Raw genomic sequence first — 23,529 nt, forward strand, 5'->3', positions numbered from 1 at the left:
ATATTTAGAGCTTGTCTACGTAATCGTTTATTATCTAAATCTACATAATTTCAACATCAATAAATATATTTAATTTATTGCTTACTCAGTTGCGTATACCTTAACATTTTTAGCTTTTTTATATCAAAATATTGAGATTTTTAAATTTTTTAAATACAGAAATTTTAAAAAATATTAAGTTTAAAAAAGAGATGTATTAAATAAACTTTGCTGTAATTAAAAAGCATAAAATCTGTTAAAATGCTTGTCTATCGAGCTGGCAAAAGCACAGCAGACTACAAATTAATATTAATAGCGATTCCTACTAAAAATGCTGCAGTAAGTAAAATAATAAGAGCTCAAATTAAGCGAAGCAAGGCACTTGCTTTTAGACAAGCAAAATTATTTTAATAAACAAACTATTTTAAAGTTAGCTAAAGCATTTTTATAGACTTTATATATATGGCAATAATTTTCATATGCATATTTTGATTTTAAGTTGAGACTAAAACTCGCCGCTTCAATTTGCAATCCATCAATAAATGTTGTTAGTTAAAAAAAGTTTGCAACAAAAGTTTACTTTCGGCTAGAAAACAATAACAAAACTAACTTGTGGCACGCCCCAAACGCCAAGTTGCAAATAAAGAAAGAAAAGCAACCCCAGCTAAAACTCGAATTTCAAACACAATCCACCATCTTGCTATGATGCGTTTTGCCAACCCCACAGGGCTCCATATAAGGGCTGCCGCCCTTTGTGGCTGGTCCGGTGGCTGCTTGTGGTGCGCGTTGCTTTCAAGGCTCACACACAAACGTTGTAAAGAAACCAAAATTGAAATAAAACAAGCGTTGGAGGGGTGGAGGGGGCAAAAATAAAGAAGCGCAGAAAATAAAATAAAAAGCATGCGGCTCACTCTTTGCTTTGAGGCTTTCAGCAGTCAATGATGCTAGGCAACGAATTGAAAAATCCAAGCTCACAAAATTGTACACAATTTTCTGTCTATTTAACTTTGATGGTAACGGAGGTAACACAGAGAGCGAGAGAGAGAGTCAACGATGGCTGCTGCTCCATGCAAAAATCCTTTTTGCCCAGCGCCCACATAAAGCAACATAAAAACCATTTCGCTCTTTGAAAACTTGGGCAAAAACCAAACAGAGAAGCAGACACACAGACTGGAAGCTGCTGCTGCTGCTGATGTAGAAATTGCAGATGAATTGCGTAAGCTAGGGTTAGGTGGTGGGGAGTAGCTGGCAGGCGTAGGCAGGGGGGGGGGGGGTAAGTAGACCTGGCATCCGGGGCATGGTTGATGTCAAAGTTTACGTTTCACTTCGAGTGCGGTATGCTGCTGCTGCTGCTGATGTTTGCTTTGTTGTGTGTCTGTGTGTGTGTCAGGATCATGTGTGTGTGTGTGCCTGCCCTATAAAGGCAACCTTTTGGTGTTTCAAAAGTACACACAGTGCTCTGGCAGCTTCAGCTACAGCAATGGCCAACAAAAACTACTGCGCTGGCAATGGCGACGCTTTAGCTTTCACATACGTGTGTTTGTCTGTGTGTGTGTGTGTCAGAACCGCAGTTACGTAAATACGAAAATCCGATATTACGTTTCCACTATGTCTCTGTCTGTGTCTGTGTGTGTGTGTGTTTTGTGTCTGTGTGCGCTTGTTACACAAGTGCTGCGCTTTAACGTTGCACTCAAAAAAGCGAGAAAAAAAATTTTACACACTACAGCAGCAAACAGCAACAAAAACTTTTGCACGCAAAACCAAAGCCCTCGTTTCGAATCCTTTTAGAAAATATTATGTACAACAAACCAAAAAGCTTTCTGCTCTTTTTCCCTTTGCCACACACAAAAAGTTGAAATGGCAAATTCAACGGCAAAAGACAAGTAAAACTCAAGTCTCCACAGCTTTTTTTTTTATTTCGGCGACGCACACACTTAAATATGACGTATGTGTGTTTGTGTCTGTATCTGTGTGTGTGTGTGTAGGTGTATGCTACGCCTGCCACACCCAATACAAAACGTGCCAGGAAGCTGCCTATGAATACAAGAAGCCAGCAGCAGCCAACAGCAGCAACAACAAATAAATAATGGTGTCGACTTAGAGTAGCTCGATTAACAGTTACCCATTTTATATCACAAGCAACTCTTTTTTAAGTATTAAAGTCAGCAAAATTTATAAATTTATAAATGACTTACATCGTTATTTTTTAAATGCCACAAAGCCCAGCAGCTGCCGCCATGACAAATTTCGTTTTAAAGCTTTAATAATTTATTGCATATGAACTGAAAATAATTTAATTTAATTTAAGCATTAATTTAAATTAAGAATAAAGCACACTATCATGCTGGAAGCCATAGCAATAATGTATTAAAGTTATAAAAGACTTAAATTTAAGCCCCTAACACTCTACACAGTCTAAAGATTTCCTTTGCTTTGGCTCTACATCATTTTACATTAGAATTAATGCTGTTAAGCAATTTATTATAAATAAAATAAAAGCACTATATAGTTTGTTAATATGCGCAAAAATTAAAACAATTATTTACAGCTATCATTTGTTGTTGCGATTTAATAAGCCACAAAATTCAAAAGTTGCTTTTGATAAATTCGTTTGCTGACTGCCAGCGAAGTCCTTAAGCATTTTAGTCTGAGGCGCAGCGCTTAAATTAATATTATTGATTTAAATATTTTGCTAAAATACATAACAAAATTTCCTAAGTGAATTCTGTAGCAGCTAAGAACAGCTTAAAGCTAAATTTGCTTTGCTTTGAGTTTGCTTTGAAATTCAAACAAAATATTCTAGTTTAGCCAACATTTTGCGCAGCACATTAAACTCTGCTTAGAATTAACTGTCAAGGGTATAACAAAAATGGAAACTTCATGTACTGCAAAACGGCACAGAAAATGTTGAAGAGCGCGCCCTCGGGGCTTGGGCCAAAGCACATAGCGCAGCAGCAACAGCAACAGCAACAGCAGCAGCAGCAATGGCTGAATCTGATTCTGAGTCTCTGAATGGCTCTGGCCATGTTGATGGGTATGCCAATGGTTGGAGTATGCTGTAGCTGCTGTTTGGGGGGAGTCTGGGGGAGTCAGTGGGACACAATATAGCGATGACGTTGCCGCCGCCGACGACGACGACGACGACACCACCTTTGTAACTTTCCGCAGACATTCAACACTTTCGAGCAACAAGAGCAGCAGCAGCAGCAGCAGCAATACAAGAAAAATGTAAAAGAGAAAAAAAAAGTAAATACGAGTGCGAGTACAAGGCAAACTGCGTTGGCTAAAATGAAAGAAAGGCAAAAAGATTTCAGCACATTGTTGTTTTATGCCAAGTTGTTGTTGTTGTTGTTGTTATTCACAATTGCAAGCGCATACAACAAGCTGAAAAGTCTGCACTCGTTGTGGCACTCATATGTTTGCTTGTTTGTTTGTTTATTTGTTATATGCGCGTTGATGTACAAACATGCCACACACACATACAGACACACATACAGGTGTGTGTGTGTGTGTTAGTTTCTCCCCTTTTTGCATAAAATGGGTGCCCAGCACTTTTGAATTTTTATTCTGAAATGCGAAACTCAATGACAGCCATCGACAACGACGACAATAACAACAACAAGCGGCGGCGGCGGCGGAGGCAGCAGCAACGTCAGCAACATGCAGCCATTGTGGCATAAAAAACACATTGTCAACTTGAGGACATCTATCAATTCTTTTAATTGATCCTTCGCCAAGCGTTGCAAACAAAAAAAAAAAATGTTGCTGGCGGAAATATGAAGCGCTTTGAATAATTTACAAAAGTTTTACATTTCCATAACTTGCAGTTTTCACATGCATGTTATCAATTAATAACAGTTGGCAGCCTAAGAAAGTTAAATAAACTTTTTAAATGCTTTAACTGCTTTGCTAGTTTGCCAAGCATGCTTCAGCTTATAGTATATATATAAAAAAGAAATACAACATTCAAGTGTATACTTGGCTAAATGCTAAAAACATTTCACCTCAAGCTAAATAAATAAACGAAGCCAGCCAGCCAACAATACTTGTATATACACACACATACATATATACATTTATATGTATTGTATGTATGTATTAATTCTTTAGAAACGGCATAAGCAAAGCTGACAATGCGAATCCGATACTTATGGCCAAAAAGCTGCAACCCCTGCCAAATGCTTTGACTGCTGCGTGTGGCTTGAACTTTTTCTCTTTTTTTTTTGTGTAAGCAGCAGCAGCAGCAGTAAGTTTAATAAAATAAATAAAAAATATGTGTGTGTGTGTGTGTGTGTATATCATAAAATGCCTAAAGAAAAAATCTAAATAAATAAGACCTGCTCGATTTTCTTCAAACTTTTTTTTTTTTATATTTTTTATGTGCTGCTGCCTTGTTCTGTTTGTATTTGTTTTTCTTGTTGCCTTTTACAGCAAAAGCAGCCATGGACGCCAAGCCAAACGCACACACACACATGGGGACAACAACAACAGCAACAGCAACTCCAACAACGACAAGCAACGTCTTCTTACTTGTGTAGCAAGCCTTGCCAGCAGCAGCAGCAGCCAGCCAGCAACATCTTGTGCAAAGCGAGCGCAAAATTCCTGTCATGGGCTCCAAGTGATGCCACAATCGGTGGCAGCGGCAGCGGCAACGGCGGCGGTGGCAACATTGCTGCTGCTGCCGCCGCCTGCTGTTGCTGCTGCTGCTGTTGCATTATTCATGTTTGGCAGCCAGCCAGCGTGCTCACCCCCCCGCCCCAGCCAGCAGTACAGCCGCCACTGCTTTAACTCGCTGGGGGGGGGGAGCAGCGCGCGTAGCGGGGGCCACAACAAACAGCAGCCAAAACTGTATACCACGCCCTCAAATGTAACACGCGCCATGCGTTAGAGCGAGCGCGCTATACAAACACAAATCAGCTGAGAGCGCCGCCATTTGCTGCTCAGAGAGCGCCAGTGTGCGCTGCTTGCGTGCGAGCGAGAGCGCGCTAGCATTTTTGTTGTGGTGGTGGGTTGCTTGCTATTTGCCTGAGAGCAAGCGACGTCGCGTCGTCGTCGTCGTCGGCAGCAGCAGCAGCAGCAGAGCAGCGATTTTGAAGCTTCTGAGCCTCGTCGCAGTTCGAGGCACAAACACACAGTAATAAACCGCTACGCTGACTGGTTGTCTCTGTATTTTGCTGCGGCTACGCATTGAAAAAGTTTGTTGCGCGTTGTTTTTTGTGTGTGTGTGTTGCGAGTAGTCGTGTTAGTTTGTAAACGCGTGGCAACAACAACAGAACGCGTCGCACGCCTCAGAAAAACTTTTGTATGCAAAAAAAAAAATCTGTCGCGCTTAACCTCTAACCTCACGCTGATTACGCAGCCGCCGTCGGTTAACAACAACACGTCAAGGCACACAGCTGCTGCTGCTGCTGCCGCCTGTACAAAAGTCGAAAGTCTTATTTAGTGCAGAGTCCCGAATATATAAAGATTGTCTACTCCGATGCTGCTGCTGCTGCTTCTAATGTCTTATCAGCCGCACGCATCTGGGGCTGCCGCGCTGTGTTTTATTTTATGTGGAACACACAGAGACTGAACAGAGACCAGACCCTACTACTACTACTACCACTCAATTGTCGTAGTGCCATTCTCGCGCTGTCTCGTAAATTAATGTCATAAATTAATTTACGGGTACCTTTGACATTGCAACCAACCGGGTGTCGCGTCGGTTCGCCAAACGCGCTACTAAAACCCAAAAAGTCAACTCTACCTGCCGCCTGCGCTAACAAGTCAAGTGTTTATGTGTGTGTGTGTATCAGTGTATGTGTCACCTAAAACCCAAATGTTCCTTAAATTACCTTGAAGCTGCTATATAAAAAAAATAAATATACATATATTTAAATTAGTGAACAACGTTATAAAAATAAAGTTCAACACATAAATCGGCTGTTCAAAGTGTTTTTTACTCGCGCATAAATTGAGTTGTTTCAAACAAAAAGCAGCAGCCGCCATTTGTTATAGCCAAGTGATAAGCAAATTGTCTGCAATACAAAAGTTTTCAACTCACAAGCTTAACCTGCAGCTCAAGACTTACAAATTCTTAACTGCAGCCCAGTTAACAGCAAAGCAGCGACAGCAACAGCAACAACAATAATCATAACAACAAACATACACCAGACAGACATCATCATCGTTGGAAATAGACCTCGTGTCATTCCAAAAGACGCACATGGGCGTCTGCACCGAGGAGCGCCCTGTGATGCATTGGGTAAGCCACAAATGGACAAATTTTCAAATTTTCTTTACAATTTTGTATTTTTTTTTGAGTCAGCGCCAACTGATTGTGAATGAGCCGCTGATTAATTTGTGATTTATCTCGCAGCTCGGGTTACAAATGTTATCAACAGCCAAGAGCAGACCAAAAGCTATAGCATCAAGACAGACACAGCACAGACAACAGCGATAGCGATAGCGCCAAGTCCAAATCGACTACCAATTCCAATCCCAAGCCCCAGCACCAGCGGCGATAAGCTGCGAACCCCTTGTGCAGTTTATTAGTTTCATTTTTTAATGTTTCCCGGAATGTGATTACACACACACACACACAAACAGCTTAGCCATTGACTTTGTTGTCGGCGCTTATCAATGCTCAAATTATGTGACATTCTGATTAAAATTAACTTTAGCTATTTTTACATAAAAAAAACAAGCGGTAAACACTTTTTATAAAATTGCCTACGTATGCTGCATAATTGATTTATATGAATATATATCTGTCAGCGCAGCAATTTAATGCATATTAAGTATACGCCTTGTTTAACAGCGAGCATAATAATTGTATGTATTGCATTGCATTGCCCAGCCAGTAATTGTTATGACAAATGATTGCATGTAATTTGGTCTGTGGGCATGCAAATCGATTGACAGCATTTAATTGATAGATAGATATTGAATTTATTTAAATTGAGCAGTTCAAGCTACAACTTTAATGCTTTATTAACCTTATGCTATGAACATAATATGCTTAATTATTGTTTGAAAAAGTTTACACAGCAAGTGCAGCAAGTTGTATATGAGCATAAATTATTTACTAATATTATTGCTAGAAATACTTTGAGGAGCAACTGCAGCAAGTTAACTATGAAGTTAAATTATTTACTAATATTTTTGCTGTGCTGCAACTCCAGCAAATTCGCCATTAAAATTATTTAATACTAAAATGATTGCTTTACTGCTTTATTCAAATTATTGCTAGAAAAACTTTAAGCAGAAAATTCACTAATTATTTACTAACATTTTTGCTTACTGCTTAAAAAATATTAAGCAGCAGCTTGACAATAATAATGAATTATTTACTAAATTCTTGCTCTAAATTATTTGCAGCAAAACTTTATGTGAGCAAATTTAAAACAATTAAATGCTTGCTCTAATTTATTTGTTTTACAATTCAAGCCAATAGCTCTATTTAATTTAGCTACAACATGTTGCCAACAAATAATTTCAACATAGCTGCAATATAAAGTTACATTTTCTCATGTTTCCAATTGCAATAAAAACAAATTGAACACAGAAATCCTTTTAGCACTTGTCTTAGTCACTATGCCATAAACTAAATTTTTTACTATTACGTATAAAGCCATCATGTTGCACAAATATTAACAGATTGAAATGAAGAAAAAACAACAATTGCCATAAAAATGTTGCTATGCCATGTTTAGTTGAAATATTTTTGCCAAAATGGCAGCATTCAAGTTGCTGCTGCTTGTTCTTTTTTGGGCCTTTGGCCCCCCTTAAGGTAACAACAAAAGCAAAACAAGGCACAAGACAAGACAAATGTTTGTACTTATGTTAGATTTGCTGCTGTCGAAATAAAATATATAACGCAATGGCGAAACTTCATTTCATTTTATTTTTGTACAAATTTATTTTCGAGTTTCATTTACAAATGAAAACCTGTCATCCTTCCCAACTCAAACACACACACACACACTCTGCTGTGTGTGTTGTGCGAATCTATTTTTCAACTAATTAATCAAAAATAAGTAAACTGGAGCATCGATGATATGTGCACACACATTAAATTGCCAAAGAAATCTGCTCCAACTGAGACTGCGACGGCGACTGCGACATGTTGTCTGTACTCGACATTATTATATGGTCTGTGTTCTGGTCTGGTCTGGGCTGAATGAATGTCTGTTCTTGTAGCTCAGCTGGGCTCCCTACTCAAATGTCGCGTCACATTCGTCAGTTCGTGGAAAACGAAGCGCGCAAGTTGCTTAATTGAAATTAACTTTAGTTGCCGCCGCCATTGAAAATTTGATGCATCATTTGTGATCCTTGAAGATTTCAAAGCTCACTGCTCAGTGCCAATGAGCCGCACTTCAAACTGGCAAAACTGTCAAATTCTCAACTCATTTGCTTTTTGTCTCTCTTTAATTTTTGCAGCAGCAGAGCGCAAGATTTCTTGGGCCCGGCGCAAGGGAGAAAAGTCCAACACCACCTGTAGCACATCAAGGGAGCAATCAATGCGGCAGTGCTGCAGGTGCAAATAACAATCATCCATTGTTTCGCTCCACTTGCTCCACAACCTCGTGTCCAGATATTTGTGATCACAGTACAAAGCCATTTGGCAATGCATACGCCAGCGAGTCATTTAGAAGGTAAGTCTAACTAACTATAACTAAACTGCAACTAATTAATTATATTTGGCTCAGCTATGAGACCGCCGATCGCGCTACCTTCGAGGACTCCACGGCCAAGTTCTCGATTAGCCGCAGTCGCACGGATTGCACGGAGGTCAGCGATGAGACCACATCGGGCATATCATTCAAAACGGAACCCTTCGGACCGCCCAGCAGCCCCGAGTCCACTAACGATAGCAAACTAAATCGCAATCCAGACGATTGCGCTGGCTGTGGCCGACAAATACAGGTGAGTCCAAATGACAAAAAGAAGTTGCCGACGGCTTTGGCATTTAAGCCAAGTTAGTGTTAGTTATAGTCGCTGTAATTATTAATAATTTACACACATTTTAAAATGTTAGTTATCATGAAGAACAATTGTTTAAGGCTTAAAACTGCATTTAATTAATTTAAATTATAAATTTTAATGAACAACTAATTTAAATGATAAATTTTGTGCATCAAGAACAACAATTGTTTATAGCTTAAAATTGCATTTAATTAATTTAAATTATAAATTTGAGCATCAAGGCAAATTTTCTGTTAGCACAAAATGCTTAAACTTTTATTTCTCGTTCACTTTTCATTTCAAAAATGATGATTAATTAATATTTTAAGCTTTTTATTGATTGTTTTCAAAATGTTAAAATGTCTGTGTTAGTTTGTATCATAAAAATAGTTTCAACATTTACTAGAATTAAAAAATTTGTTGCTTTTGACTGATATGAATAATTTTTTTATTGATTGTCTGCAAAATGTTGAAATGTTGTGTTTTTTGTTTTTATTTGCAGCAGCATAAAAATAAAAAATGCTTAGCTGCCGACTTATTTGACTTTGTCAAAATTATGATTTATTTGCATTTTAAATTTTTTATTGATTGTTTTCATAAAGACATAAAAGTTTTTAGTACATGTGTCAAATAAAAATATTTCGCAGAATTATAAAAATGTTTAGTAGCTGACTGATTCAATTAAAATTTAATTTTGCATATATTATTCATAAAAAGATTAAGCGATGAACAACAATTATTCAACTAACTCTATCAATATCAGCATTTAATTTAATTGAGCATTGTGCGCGTTTTGAAAAGAATTTCCACCCTTCAAAAGTTTATAGAGTGCGCGACTTTATAAATAAAAAACGCATAGCGCAGTCAATTGAGCGTAAGAAATTAAATTTAAAAGCTACAAGTTCAAAAATTAAATGCAACTGCTGCAGCATAAATATGAAAAATGAAATAATATTAAGGAATTTGAATTTGTTCGGGTAGTTTATATAAACTATTAAATTTTAAGCTACACGATGCTTAAAATTAAATGCAATTTTAAGGAATTTGTTGCACTTGTATATTCAATATGAAAAAGAAAAGATCGAATACAGCTGTCTTATATATTTTAATGTATGTGGTGTTCGATTTCAGGATCGCTTCTACCTCTCCGCAGTGGAAAAACGCTGGCATGCCAGCTGCTTGCAGTGCTATGCATGTCGTCAGCCGCTGGAACGGGAATCCTCATGTTACTCACGTGATGGCAACATTTATTGCAAAAACGATTATTATAGGTAAGTCTTAAAGTCTTATAGCTGAGCTGAGGTGTAGGCCAGAGTGCCAATTCCAATGATTTTTATGCGCGTATTACGTTCTGGGAAGTAGTCAGCGATCGCTCTCGCTCTATGAATGAATCAGATAAAGCCTCGAACTGCATGCTAAGACATTGACTAGAAAATGATTGCCAAACACGCAAATGGAAAAATATATTTATGCATGCCATTGTTTTAAAACCACTGTGCGAAGGCTGTTTGGCTGTTTTGGTGACGGCAAGAAGCAGACCGAGACCGCAAAGCGAAGACACCACAGTGCCAAAGCCAAGCCAAGCCGCCGCCCTGCCCCCCCACCCGCAAACACTTGCTCTAGCTTCAAGTCTGTGCTGCAGTTTACTCCGCCGGAGCTGCGCCTGGCTGCATGGGTCTGCGTGTGGTTCTGCTGCTTGCATTCTCGGTTCGCGGTGTTTCTCAAGAACGCAACTTCGACGCTCACCTCGCCACACGCTAACCCAAAGCTGAGCCGCAGACTTTGCAGCAGTCGCTTTGAGGTTGACACTCTGCGCTTGGGTGGCTTGGGTTGGAGGAGGTAGGAAGCTGCAACAGCAGCAGCAATGCGATTTCACGCGCCGCGCCAACATGCAACAAACACGCGAGATTAGCGTGCAGCAGCAGCAACAGCAGCAGCGGCAGCAATAACAAAATGAAAACAGGTTATAATTATGCCAAATTTCAGACGTGCACAGACATGTACACAAAAGCACATTTCATACAATTGTGCAGGTTACGCCTACAAATTTGTTAGGAAACTGTTCGAGCGTCAATTAAGGCGTCTCAACTGCCAGTTTGAATGCCAGTTGCTGACGCTAAACTTTTCTAACATCAACAGCACCAGCAGCAGCAGCAGCAGCAACAAGAGCAACACACAACACCTGCCCAGCCACTGCGTAAATCAAAAAGTTTATCATTCAGTTGGCCCCAAAAATTCATAAAGCAGATAAATACACACAGTGCAATACACTGAGAGAAATTTGCTGCATTTATACAGGCAGAAATTGAAATTTAAGTGCGACAACTAAATTAGAATTAAGGCTGAATTCAAAAGAAACCAGAGCAAGGATTTAAAACTTAATTATATTAAATTGAAGTTTGAAAAGAGCTTAAAAGAGAGAGAAAGAAATAAATTATAATTTGTTATATTTAAGAATTGAATTGATAGATTTGAAGACGTCTAACTATAAAATGCAAGTTTGCTGGTTTTATTGGCCTTTTTATAATTTATATAAATTTTGTAAGACTAAATTACAATTTCTCATATTTTAGAGACAATTTAATAGAAGGAATAGCAGAAATTTAAAATTCAATTATATTATAAGTAAGGGAGAGAGTAAGAAGTAAATTATAATTTTTTATCTTTTAGTTATGAATTGATAGATTTGAAGAAAATAAAGAAAAAATTAAAGAATTTAAAATACGTTTATATTATAATATTTAATGAAAAGAATTCTTATATTAAAAGAAAGAAAAGAAAGAATTGAAAATGACTTTAGAATAAAGAATGAAATGAGAGTAAGTCATAGCTAATATTTTAAAGAGAATTCAAAAGCAAGCAGAGAAAGAATTTAAAATTCGATTATACTAGAATTAGAAACAAGAGAGTAAGGCATACAAAAAAGGCATTAATACCAAAATACAAATACAAATACCAAAGCAAAGAAAGGAGTTAAAATTCGATTATATTAGAATTAGAATTTATTTAAAGGAGTAAGGAAGAGAGTAAGCCATAAATATTTTCTAATATTTTTAAAAATTCAAAAGCAAAGAAAGCAGCTCAAATTCGATTAAATACGATTAAATTTGACACAAAAGTAAGGCGGAGCATTGAAAATAAATAAGCATATTTAATATTTTTAGCTTTGTAGCTTAATCTGTGACTTGTCTAAATATTTCTTCGCGTGCATTTTTGGGGGCAAACATGAATCTTCAACTTGCTGCTGCTGGCCCCGGCGCACCATAAATCCAATGCAAGTCACGCTCGTCACTCGTATTTCCTCTCAAATGATTCTTGTGACATTTATTACCGCTCCATATTTCAAAATATGCCGTCGTCACAGCAGCGGCAGCAACAGCAACAGTTGCTGAGATCAGCATCATGGTTGTGGTTGCTGCTGCTGATGTTGCATGTAGCATGTAGCATGCGGCATGCGGCAGTCTGATCCCCTCAGTGGCAGGCAGCGCAACCGCTTCGCTCTGCTTGCACTCACACACTCACACACACACATGAGAGCGAAGTCTCGGGTCGATCTGTCAGATTTTCGTTCGTTGTTTGTTGTCGGGGGCATGGGGGATGCGCTTGGCGGCCGCCATGTCATGTCATACGCCAGTTCAATCCACAATCCATTCCGCCGTAATGTTTCATTCCAGTCGTCTCAGTTTTTTTTTTGGGGCTGCTAGGCATTATCAATCAATGTGTCCCCCCGCCATGTTGCATGCAACGACAACAACACATTCGCCGTTGATTTATATCGCTCATGTCGAATATGACAACGCCGAGCGAGCGATCCCGTCGAGGCATCGCTCTGGGGCCAAGTACGAAAATTTATGCCCTATGCACCGTTAACTCTATGAAAATTATGTTTGTGTGCACTCTATTCGTATGTGGGGGTGTTAGTTCAGTTCAATTCCGTCCAGCCAGGCAGGCAGCGATTGTAATAAATTCATGTTTTGTTTAATTGAAAACCAAAGACATTTTTCATTTAAATAAATGCCTATACAAAAGCTAACATATGTTTCATAAATATGCCATAAATATGTCTCAAGTGCCACATTCATTGCCAAGTAACTAACTGTAGATACACTTCAGCGACTTATTTATGGACAACACACGTAAATATTCGGCTTAAATTAGACTACAAAACAAAAATAATAATAATAATAATATAAATTGCATTGATTGCCAAACTTAAAGCGCTTTTAATTGAAGTACAATTCCTAACTGTAACTACTTAATTACACAGACAATTTGTTTATTTGTTTTGCAGCATTTTATTTCACTTGAATTGTGTGTGTGTGTGCGTGCGTGTGTGTGAACTGTAATTATAAGTTAGTGTCATTTACACATGTAGCCGAAACTATATGCAAATTAAGTGACTCGATTTTGACCAGCGCTATACACTTGACAAATTAGTAGCAAACAGCAAAGGTGTGCTCAACTTACAGCAATATTTGGCATTTTTTTTTTAAATATTTCGCTGCGTATCAAATGACACTTTTAATTGAAATTTAGCTTTTTAAGCGAACTTGTTATTAAGTTAGACAGTCGCTCATATGGCTAAAAATATTTTATATTTTTTTTATAAATTTGCACATAATGAAGTCCTATTTGAGAATTCTATGATATTTCCTATAGCTATAAATTTATGTATAACGATTTAGATATTTGAGTTTGTTCAGCTGAAAATGTAACTTTAGATTTTTTCACATATGTAAATTTCTCGAAAATACGTTCGTATACCATATATACATTTTTTTTATAGATTTTTTTATTTAAACTTTGTAAAATATACAAGCAACTTCATTATTATTCTACGAATTTAAAAGCCATTCATATTTTAATTGAATTTCTTTTGACTTGCAGCATTAGAAAATTCTATTTTGGATTTTTCTTTATTTGTAAGTTATTTCTATATTATTATTAGATCAGATCTCTGACCAAGGCTACTGATATTAACTAAGGGTGGTTGAGTGTTATCTGCTAAAGCCATAGACTCGATTCTATACTTTAAATATTACTATAAATATAAATCTTTTTTTAATGAAAGTGTATTTCGCAGTTGGTTGCATTTGACTTGAGCCTGGCTGCGCTTTTTAATTGTTGCATGACAATTTGTTGCTGCTACTGATAGATAATACCTGGGCTGCAACTAAAACTGTAAAATCAGAAATATAAATGCAGCAATAAATTGTCGCGACATAAATTACATTTAATTTATGGTTGCTACAAACTTAACTTAAATTTCATTGTTGCAATGGTATGAAAACTTTGCTCGCATTTAGTTTAGTTAGAGCTGCTAAGCCTGACACCGCAAACGAATTGTCGATGACAATAAGCCACAATTGATAAGCAGGCCAAAACACATGTCAGTTTAGGCTACTGGCCAGCAGCAGCTGCCAGCTTAGATCTATACAACTTTATATGCATAATGTTAACATACAGTATGTGTGTGTATGTTTGTTGCTAAAACTTTTTTATATTTTTTGTTGTTGCGCTAATCTGGCCATCAAAACATATGTTCGCCACCGCCGTCGCACTTGGGCTCTGAGCTCTGGGGCTCTGACTCTGGCCTGGTCATAATTTTGTTGTATGGGTTTTAAGCTCTTGCAAAGTAAATAATTGGTTTGTTGTGTGCATTACATGTGAGAGCCAAGACCAGCGGCAGACCAGACACAGACACAGACTCAGGCCATGTTGTTGCTGCTGCTGCTGTTGGCAACACTCGTTGACATTTTACAATCAGCCAATGTACCTGTTTCGCTCAGCATACAAAAAAAATTCTTGTTTATACCAGCAAAAAAAATCTAAAGCTGCAAAAAAAAAGCAGTTGAAATAAAAATTGTATGCTGTCACCTCGTTTCTGCATATTTCGTGGCCTTCCTGGCAGCCAACAACGTCATAAAAGTCCAAGCCCCCCAGCTCTCAGCTCTCGGCTTGGCACAACTCAACACAAGTCAACTTGGTCCGCAGCTCGTAGCTTGGCTCAGTTCAGTTCAGACTCTTATCTATCATGATGATGTTGTGCTGATGGCACAGCCGATAAGCCCAGTGGGGGGGCCAAAGGGGTAACTTGGCTGCTGCTGCTGATGCTGCTGCGACTGCAGCTTTATCGCTATAGCATCTTCATACAAAAATACACGCAGCGAAAAGCATAGAAAGCAAACATAATTGCTAAGAATACTCAATAAAGATTAAAATTCAGCAGATAAAATTATGAGAGTTAGAATTTTGAATTCTGTTATATTTTAGACAAATATCTTATATCTACAATTTAATGTTAATGTTTAACAGTTTGTTGCTTACATATTTGAATAGAAATTTCCATAAATATCAATTTCCAACTTCAAAATTCAATTGAGAAAATTATGAATGAGAAAAAATATTTATATTGATTATATTAATGTTTAACAATCTGTTGCCTACATATCAATAAAATTCTGGCTTGAAAAGAAATTTCCATAAATAGCAAAATTCAATTGAGAAAATTATGGGAGAGAAAAAATATTTATATGCATAATATTTATATTGGATGTTCATTTCTTAAATCCCATGAAATATTTTTTAAACAAAAACGCAGCGATTTCTGAAAACTTAACTTCTACTTTATTTTTTTGCTAAATTATAAATTGAATTTTTAAAATCCCATGAAATATTTTTTAAACAAAAACGCAGCGATTTCTGAACATTTAACTTTATTTTTTCGCTAAATTAGAAATTTAATGAATTGAAATTTTGGATGTTCATTTCTAAAATCTAATTAAATATTTTCTTAAGCAAAAAGGCAGCGATTTCTAAAAATGTAACTACTACTTTACTTCTTACGCTGGATTATTAATTGTAAAATTAATATAAAATTTCAAACATTACAATGCCACTAGATAAAGGAAAAAATATTCTTTTGAGAGGCAGCACTTTAATCAATTTGTATTATATTATTTTATATACAGATTTGAGATTTATATAAAATTAAATGCTGTAAATTTTTCAAAATTTCGCTTCTTATCTTAAAATTTTGCCAAGTGTAGTTGTGCACTTGCTTACGTGTGTACCAAGCTGTAAGCTTCTTGTGCGCCAGAGTGTCATAATTTTTATGTGCCTCCCAGACCAGAGTCTAAGCCCCAAACTCCGACTCCGTCTCTGACTCTGACTCCAGCTTGTATTTGAAGCTAAAGCAACATTGCTGATTGGCTTCGTTATCAGAGCGCAATGCAAGTTAAAAAAAAAAGTAAAAAAGAGAGAAAAAAAAATAATAATACGCGTAATAAAATAAAATACGAAATGTCTTAATCAGCGACTAGAGAAAATAAAAGAGCGCAGGAAAGCGGCAGCAAAAAAAATATAAAAAAATAAAACTCAAGGGGTGAGAGCAGAGAAGCTGCCGCTGCTGCCGCTACTCGGGGGCAAGCAAGTGGCAAAGTCGCAGGCAAAAAAATGAAAAAAAAAAAGTTTTCGGCATTAAATGTTTACAGTTTTGAAAGTCAGCGAAGCGCAACCATTTAATTGTGGCCAGCGAGTGGCAAAGATACTCAGGCACCAAATTTATGGCCAAGCTGAAATCGCGCGTTATGCAATAAAATAATTTCTAGTTGCCCACATGCGCGCACCCCAACCGAACAACAAAAAACTATCATAGTAAAAAAAAAAAGAACTACAGAATTTATTATAAAAAAAAGCGCAACGCAAGTGAAATTTTAAAACTACATTAAAAAAGAAGAACTTAGCTGAGTTAAACAGTCAAGCAGTTTAACGATTCAATCTTGAGTTTTTTTTTGTTTTATGTGGCAAGCGCTAGGGGGGGCGTGGTCCCGACTGAGCCTAAACAGAGCAGACTACGGCGTCATCAAAACCACGAGTCGCCTGCTTATATATCTGTTCAAATAGGGCTGAGAACAAAAAAAGGCGCAGTATTTATTTTTTATGAGCACTTGTCAGCGATCTCATGTAGCGCCAGCAAAACTGACAATGGGCTGAGAATGTAAAATTTTGCGCTAGAAAGTTTGCAATGCAGTGGGAAAAACTGTCATAAAATCAAAGAAAATGAAAATATATAGTGCGCATAATATGCACTAAACTAAAAACCGTTATTTTATGCATAAGCTAAACCAAACTCGCGTGCCTATAAAATGAAAACAAAAATTATAAAAAAATTTATGCAAACGATGCGCTGATAAGCGCTATAAACAGTTTAGTACCACTGTGCACACTGCGCTTCGCTGCCCAAGGCGCTCTCTGGCCACTTGACCAGCCATGTACTACATAAAATTTATATATATAAGAAGAAGCAGCACTATGTGGCGATAATTAAAATGTTTAATGGGCAGCTTAAAAAATCATTTTACACCGAATTTATGTGAGAGCCTCAAGTAAAAAAAAGGGCACAAATGCAGCTGCGTAGACAATAGCGTCTGGCTATAATCTAATCAGTTGGACTATAAAATTATAATACATGCAATTTTCAGTGTGCGCGCGCACAGTGGAACCGGAAGCGCTCTATTAAAGAACGTTTAAGCCTATGAGCATTTAAATATGTAAATATGCAACTATTAAAATTATGTTGAAGATGTTTTGTTAACAAAAGACGCAGCGCTAAGCTGCTCAAGTGTTTGTGGTTTTGTGGCAGCTTAACACACACAAACACACAGACACATGGAATTGTATCTATGTGCAATACGCACTAATTTTCCAGCGCATTTAACACGCAGCAAAACAAAATCTGCAGCTAAACTTGTTAACGTTTTTTTTAGGGGCAGTCAGCAAAACAAAACATTAGTTTAGTAAATGCAAATAATTATTGTATAAGTTTTGTAGCCCAGGCTACGTATTATCGCCATGGGATGTCCTTGTGCCTGCTTCGGCTCTCACGCGTTTGTTTTTGTTTACGCTGCTGTATTTTTTGTTTGGCGAACGGGGTGGCGTCTGGGAAATGTATGTTGCATGTAATCGGAAGAGGCAGCCACACAGCGGGCGGCAACGAAAATATACAACTTGGGCAATATAAACCAAAGCCAAGCCCGTACAGTGAAGCCAATAGGCAAGCTGTAAAACCCTCAAATGCTCTCACGTTACAAAAACGTGGCCATACCCTTAGCTGGGCTACGAGTTGCGCCACACGTCGGTTTACACTTCAGCAGCAGCGTCTCGCCGTATGCGTTTCCGCCTGCCAAACAACGCTTCCTATTCAGGTTTTGTGGCTGCCGCCGCACTCAGCGCTGTGTGTTGCTGTTGCAGTTGCAGCATGAAGTGGACGACGCCGTGCAGCACTTGGCCACGATTTCGTTGTCTGTTATCAGCAGCAGCAGCAGCAGCAGCAGCCCACTCTTGGCTATTATCACTTTGCGTAATCAGAGGCTGCGAAAACAAAATAGAAAACTGCTTGACTTGCTTTAGCTATCGCTCGAGCTGCATCTACAGCTGCCACTGTGTCGCCACCAAGTGGGCAACGCCTTCGAAACAAGTGCAAAGTAACGAATCTAAGCGTTGATGCGGTTAACCCTAGCTCAGGCCCATGCGCTGGCTGGCAATTGATGTGCTGGGAAATTGTTGTGCACGAGCAAAAAGTTGCCAGAGCGACAACGGATACGTCGCTTGTTGCTTGCGCGTCGCTGCTGTCCAAGCATCTGTCCCTCTCTATATGTGTGAGAGTATCAGATTTCGAGCGCTCGAAAACATAATCATATATTAGGCGTTGTCACTTTGACATTTCGCCTGCTCTTTTACATGGCAATAATCATAATTCATTTTTCTCTCTCGGCTCTCGACTCTTGGTTGCTGCTGCTGCTGTTACTGTTGTGGGGCGGCAAAGCGTTTCGTAGGCGTGGCAGAGAGTGATGCCTTTGCTTGTAGTCTGCCACAGTTTTATGAGCTGGTAGCCGCCGCCGTCGCCGTCGCTGTTGCATGCATATACATGTTTAATATTATTTATGGGGCTTACAGCTCTTGCCGCAGCAGCAGCAGCCACAAGGTATCAGCTACTCCAGCAAACTCCGCGTCTCCACGTCTCCGCGTCGCGTCTGTGGCATGAGATTTGTCTGTGCGACAAGCGTTTGTGACAAAAATCTCGGCGTCACATCCCAAATAATTTTCAACGAAATGCAAAAGTGGAAATGAAAATGAAGCTGGAGACGCATGAGAACTCTCGCGCGCCTTGGAAACTGCGCTATATAAATATGATAAATTTATATGGAATTGTTTGAGTCTGTTTGGCTGTGCCACAAGTTGCGCCGTTTTTATTTTTGTGTGTGTGCGCAACAAAATGTGCGAATGAGTCTGTTGAGCGAAGTTGAAGTGAAATGCGCCAATTATTTTGATTAATGTCAAAGAAATCGCGTGTCTTGCGCATTTGATGTTGCAACAGTCAACACCCCACCCCTCACCACGTTGCAACTAGCACACCCCTGCTTTAGGGTCAGCACGAAACAACTTTAAAATATAAAAAACTCCTCAATGATTATGACTTTGGTTCGACTGCATAGGCAATCTTTGATCTGTCATTTTGCAAAAGTGAAAACAGTAGCCCGACGATTGACGATAACGCTCTGTCGCTCTGACGCTCAGACGCTGACGATGAGTAGGCGTTTTGTTAACCGGCTACGCCGCATTGTTATGCGCTCTAGACGCTCCAGACAGTAGCAACAGCTTCCTGCCACCACAAACATGTTATTAACGCTCAGCGAACCGCCGAGCGAGAGAGACGCAGAGACCATAATTTGGAGTCTGCGCTTAGGCCTGACAAGATTACGTTGTGTGCTGTGTGTGTGTGTAGGCAGCGAAGGCTATAAAAATATTGTTCGATCTTTTATTACTATCATGCCATATAATTGTATAAAAAGACTTGCAAGCAGCGTCAGAGCCGCCAACATTTGCTTAGAATGCATTAAATTCAATTCGTGGCTTTGCCTTTGGCATAAATTTGTCTGCTGCATATAAATAATTTATTATTAAAGCAGCCACAACAGCAAAGCTGCAGCTATAACTAAGCATATGAATTTGTTGAAATATTAATTTTTTATTACAATTTAAATTCAGCTAAAACAAACAATGAGTTTATTAAATAAAGTTAACTTTAACTGCATAATTACAATTTTAGACAATCAATAAAGCTAGCGAGGCATATTAATTAACTTTTCATAGCAATTTAATAAAGCTTAAACAAATATATAAACAATAGTTACGATTTACACGCTAAACATTTTGATATGCATTTAGAATTGGCTAGTAAAGTTTTTTATTATTTGCAAAACAAACAAGGCAAGGATTTCTATTTATAAAGTTAAGTTAGGGTTTATTTATATATTGACTCCTCATGCAACTTAGCGTTAGCATTTATTATGCAACTAGATTAGATTTATTTATGTGTGCAAACTTAAATCCATACTTAACATTCAATAAAGCATATTAATTAACTGTTTATAGCAATTTTTTTAAGCTTTAACAAACGATTTACACACTAAACATTTTGCTATTCCTTTAGAATTAGTTTGATATATTATTTTAAAATTATACGAAACAAACAAGGCAAGAATATAAGCTTTAATTTAAATTTATAAAGTTACGTTTAGATTTATTTATATATTGACTACACATACAAAGTTTTGTTATTCATTTTAGAATTTTAAAACTTAAGCACTCACCACCTTTAGTTATTATACCATATTATATTTTCTATACTAATTAACTTGTAAATAATTTAAATAAAATAAAACTTAAGCAAACTAGGCGTGCTTGTTATTATTTAGTTAACATTTATTCAGCAAATATATAAGATTTATTTATATATCGAACTTTAAGTACACACTCAACATTTACTGAAGCTTAGCTAGGCATATAAACTTTTTAAATAAAGTTGTTTGTTTCTTAACTAAGAAAGCACCTAAGATATGCTAGTTAATTTTTAGTTAGCATTTATTAAGTTGTAAGCAATTAGTTAAGGCATAGACTATAACTTTGCTTTTAACAATTCTTGGCAAAACTTCCCAGAAAATCAAAAGACTGTTACTTGCAATTTTTAGTAGCAACTTTTATTTAAAATCTTATAAATAAAAGAAAATGTACAATACAATTTATGCTAAAAATAAAAAGATTAAACATTTTTAAATTTTCTTCTAAGTATTTTAATTTTTACATACTTTTTTATAACTTACAAAATTTATTTTCAACTGATTTGCATTTAATTACATTACTCATTAATTTGCAACTTATTTGCTTGCAGTTTTTTTGGTACTCGACGCTGTTCCCGCTGCCTGGCCTCCATAAGCTCCAACGAGCTGGTCATGCGCGCCCGCAACCTGGTCTTTCATGTCAACTGCTTTTGTTGCACGGTCTGCCACACGCCGCTCACCAAGGGAGATCAGTATGGCATACTGGATGCGCACATCTACTGCAGGTAAGCGAAACTAAATAATAAAGACTTTGACTTGAGTTAAACTTGAATCTTCTGCAGAACTCACTATAGCATAGCGCGAGAGGGAGATGCTGCCACATCGAGCATGAGTGCCACATATCCGTACAGCACGCAGTTTGGTTCACCGCACAATGACTCGTCGAGCCCGCACTCGGACCCCAGTCGTAGTATTGTTCCTACGGGCATCTATGTGCCCACCACACATGTCATCACCGGACTGCCGCAGCCGGCGCGTCAAAAGGGCAGACCGCGCAAGCGCAAACCCAAGGATATTGAGGCGTTCACAGCGAATATAGGTAGGTATAGTTGTTGGTTGTGGTTGTTGTGGTTGGTTATAAAACTCGATATTGGCTATAAAAGCCAGCAGCAGCAGCAGCAGCAGCATGTTGCGCTGGCGTCTTTATGAGCGAAAAAACCAGCTCCAAAGCATATTGGCGCCAGCTTGGAGAGGCCGCTTGTTTTTATGGGCTGGGTACGCGGAGCATTAAAACCGCATGCAGGCGTCGTCATAAAACTTCTTGGGCTTGGGCTGTAAAAGTTTGTCTACTAAAATTGCTTTTTGCTTGCAACTCCGTTTCGCAGATCTCAACACGGAATATGTGGACTTTGGGCGTGGCTCGCATATGAGCGCCTCGTCGCGCACCAAACGCATGCGTACCTCGTTCAAGCATCACCAGCTGCGCACCATGAAATCCTATTTTGCAATCAATCACAATCCCGATGCAAAGGATCTAAAGCAATTGTCACAGAAAACGGGTTTACCAAAGAGAGTGCTGCAGGTGCGTGCCCCATTTCCAGCACAACATGCAACATGTCTTTAATTTTTGTGTCTGTTGTTGCAGGTTTGGTTTCAAAATGCACGCGCCAAGTGGCGTCGCATGATGATGAAGCAGGATGGCAGCGGCATGCTGGAGAAAGGCGATGGCACGCTGGATCTGGACAGCATTTCGGTGCATAGTCCCAGCTCGTTTATGATGGGCGGCTCCAATAGCACGCCGCCGCATAACATGGACTAACAGCTGGAGCGCAGCTCAGAGCGCAACGCAGCAGCAGCAGCAGCAGCCACCGCCTATGCCATTGAGTTGCAATTGCAGTTGCAGTCACATGGCAATGCCACGCTGCTGGCGTTGGCCGACCTGTTGCATGGCAGTGACGTTTAGCTTAAGAATTCAATTGCAAATACTCGAACAGCAACTCCTTGCCAGGACACACACACTTGAGACTATTACAAAGTCTTTTCACACTGCGTTTCAGCGGGTCCACACACGCACACACACTACCAAGGCTTAGTTTAGTTCAAACAGCTTTTAGCACTCTCTTAGGCCCAATTATCGGTTCATGGCTCAGTAGTTGCAACGACTCTCTAAGCATGTTGTTTCTATATATAAAACTATCGTTCATTTGTAAATATGTATTAGCAGTATATTGTTAATAATTATTATTATTATATTATATATATATGAAAAAGATATATACATGCTTACATATGTATATATGTGTAGCATACGCAATTTAATAAACAAATCTAAATATATAAATTTAATATTTATTGCAACCGACATTACATAGTTAGAGATGAATTTAGTTTAACAAAAAGCGCTCTATATAATTATATATATACATATATATATCATCTGTCGTAGTATTACGGTAATTTACTTGCTTCGCATATGAACAAAAAAAAAAAAAACGCTAACAAATTTATCAGTTTTTGATGAGCAATTGAAGCAAAGTGAATAACAGAAATTTGTACTTACAAATAGTTTAACCATAAGTCGTACCAATAGAAGCCAAATAAAAATTATTAAAAAAATACAAAAACACTAAAAAAGACAACAGCAACTTAATAAGAATGATTTCTAAAAATTATGAGCAACTATCTTGCTTGAAAGCTTATTCAAATTTAGATTTGAGCTCAAGGGTAAGTATTGCTATTTTTATTTTAATATTATCTTTATAAAAAATATATACAAGCTCAATAAGTATTTAAAAACTTTGTATTCTTTATCTCTAGACAATTCATAGTATATTTTAGCTTAGCTAAGTATTCTACTCATTCAAATCTTTTCTTAAAAAACAAATATATCTGATAAAAAAATTATATTTTAGTTTAGCATTTTGAGCTGAGCTAAGTGTTCTATTCATTTAAATCTTTTCCTTTTAAATAAATATAATAAAAT

At 37.8% G+C, this 23,529-nt stretch overlaps 1 protein-coding gene and 1 long non-coding RNA gene across 3 annotated transcripts; one reads left to right on the forward strand and one right to left on the reverse strand.

The window, feature by feature from the left end:
* Nucleotides 1–5,196: 5,196 nt before the first annotated feature.
* LOC108596373 lies at nucleotides 5,197–6,134 on the reverse strand. The gene is made up of 2 exons (XR_001915046.1): nucleotides 6,050–6,134; nucleotides 5,197–5,996 (listed from the first exon to the last, which is right to left on the reverse strand). It is a non-coding gene; the product is annotated as an uncharacterized LOC108596373 (long non-coding RNA).
* Nucleotides 5,994–22,764, forward strand: LOC108596371 (protein apterous). Of its 2 annotated transcripts, none has more exons than XM_017982038.1 (8): nucleotides 5,994–6,223; nucleotides 8,401–8,615; nucleotides 8,670–8,886; nucleotides 10,057–10,196; nucleotides 21,158–21,331; nucleotides 21,389–21,645; nucleotides 21,932–22,128; nucleotides 22,192–22,764. In XM_017982038.1, exons 1-8 carry the CDS (start codon nucleotides 6,185–6,187, stop codon nucleotides 22,363–22,365), a joined length of 1,413 nt encoding a protein of 470 aa, XP_017837527.1. In that variant the 5' UTR covers nucleotides 5,994–6,184; the 3' UTR covers nucleotides 22,366–22,764. The 2 variants fall into 2 exon arrangements, with proteins under 2 accessions (XP_017837527.1, XP_017837528.1); XM_017982039.1 differs by having other exon boundaries at nucleotides 8,404–8,615.
* Nucleotides 22,765–23,529: the final 765 nt, after the last annotated feature.

Source organism: Drosophila busckii, chromosome 2R (genome assembly GCF_011750605.1).
Source record: "Drosophila busckii strain San Diego stock center, stock number 13000-0081.31 chromosome 2R, ASM1175060v1, whole genome shotgun sequence".
Taxonomy (NCBI): Eukaryota; Metazoa; Arthropoda; class Insecta; order Diptera; family Drosophilidae; genus Drosophila; species Drosophila busckii.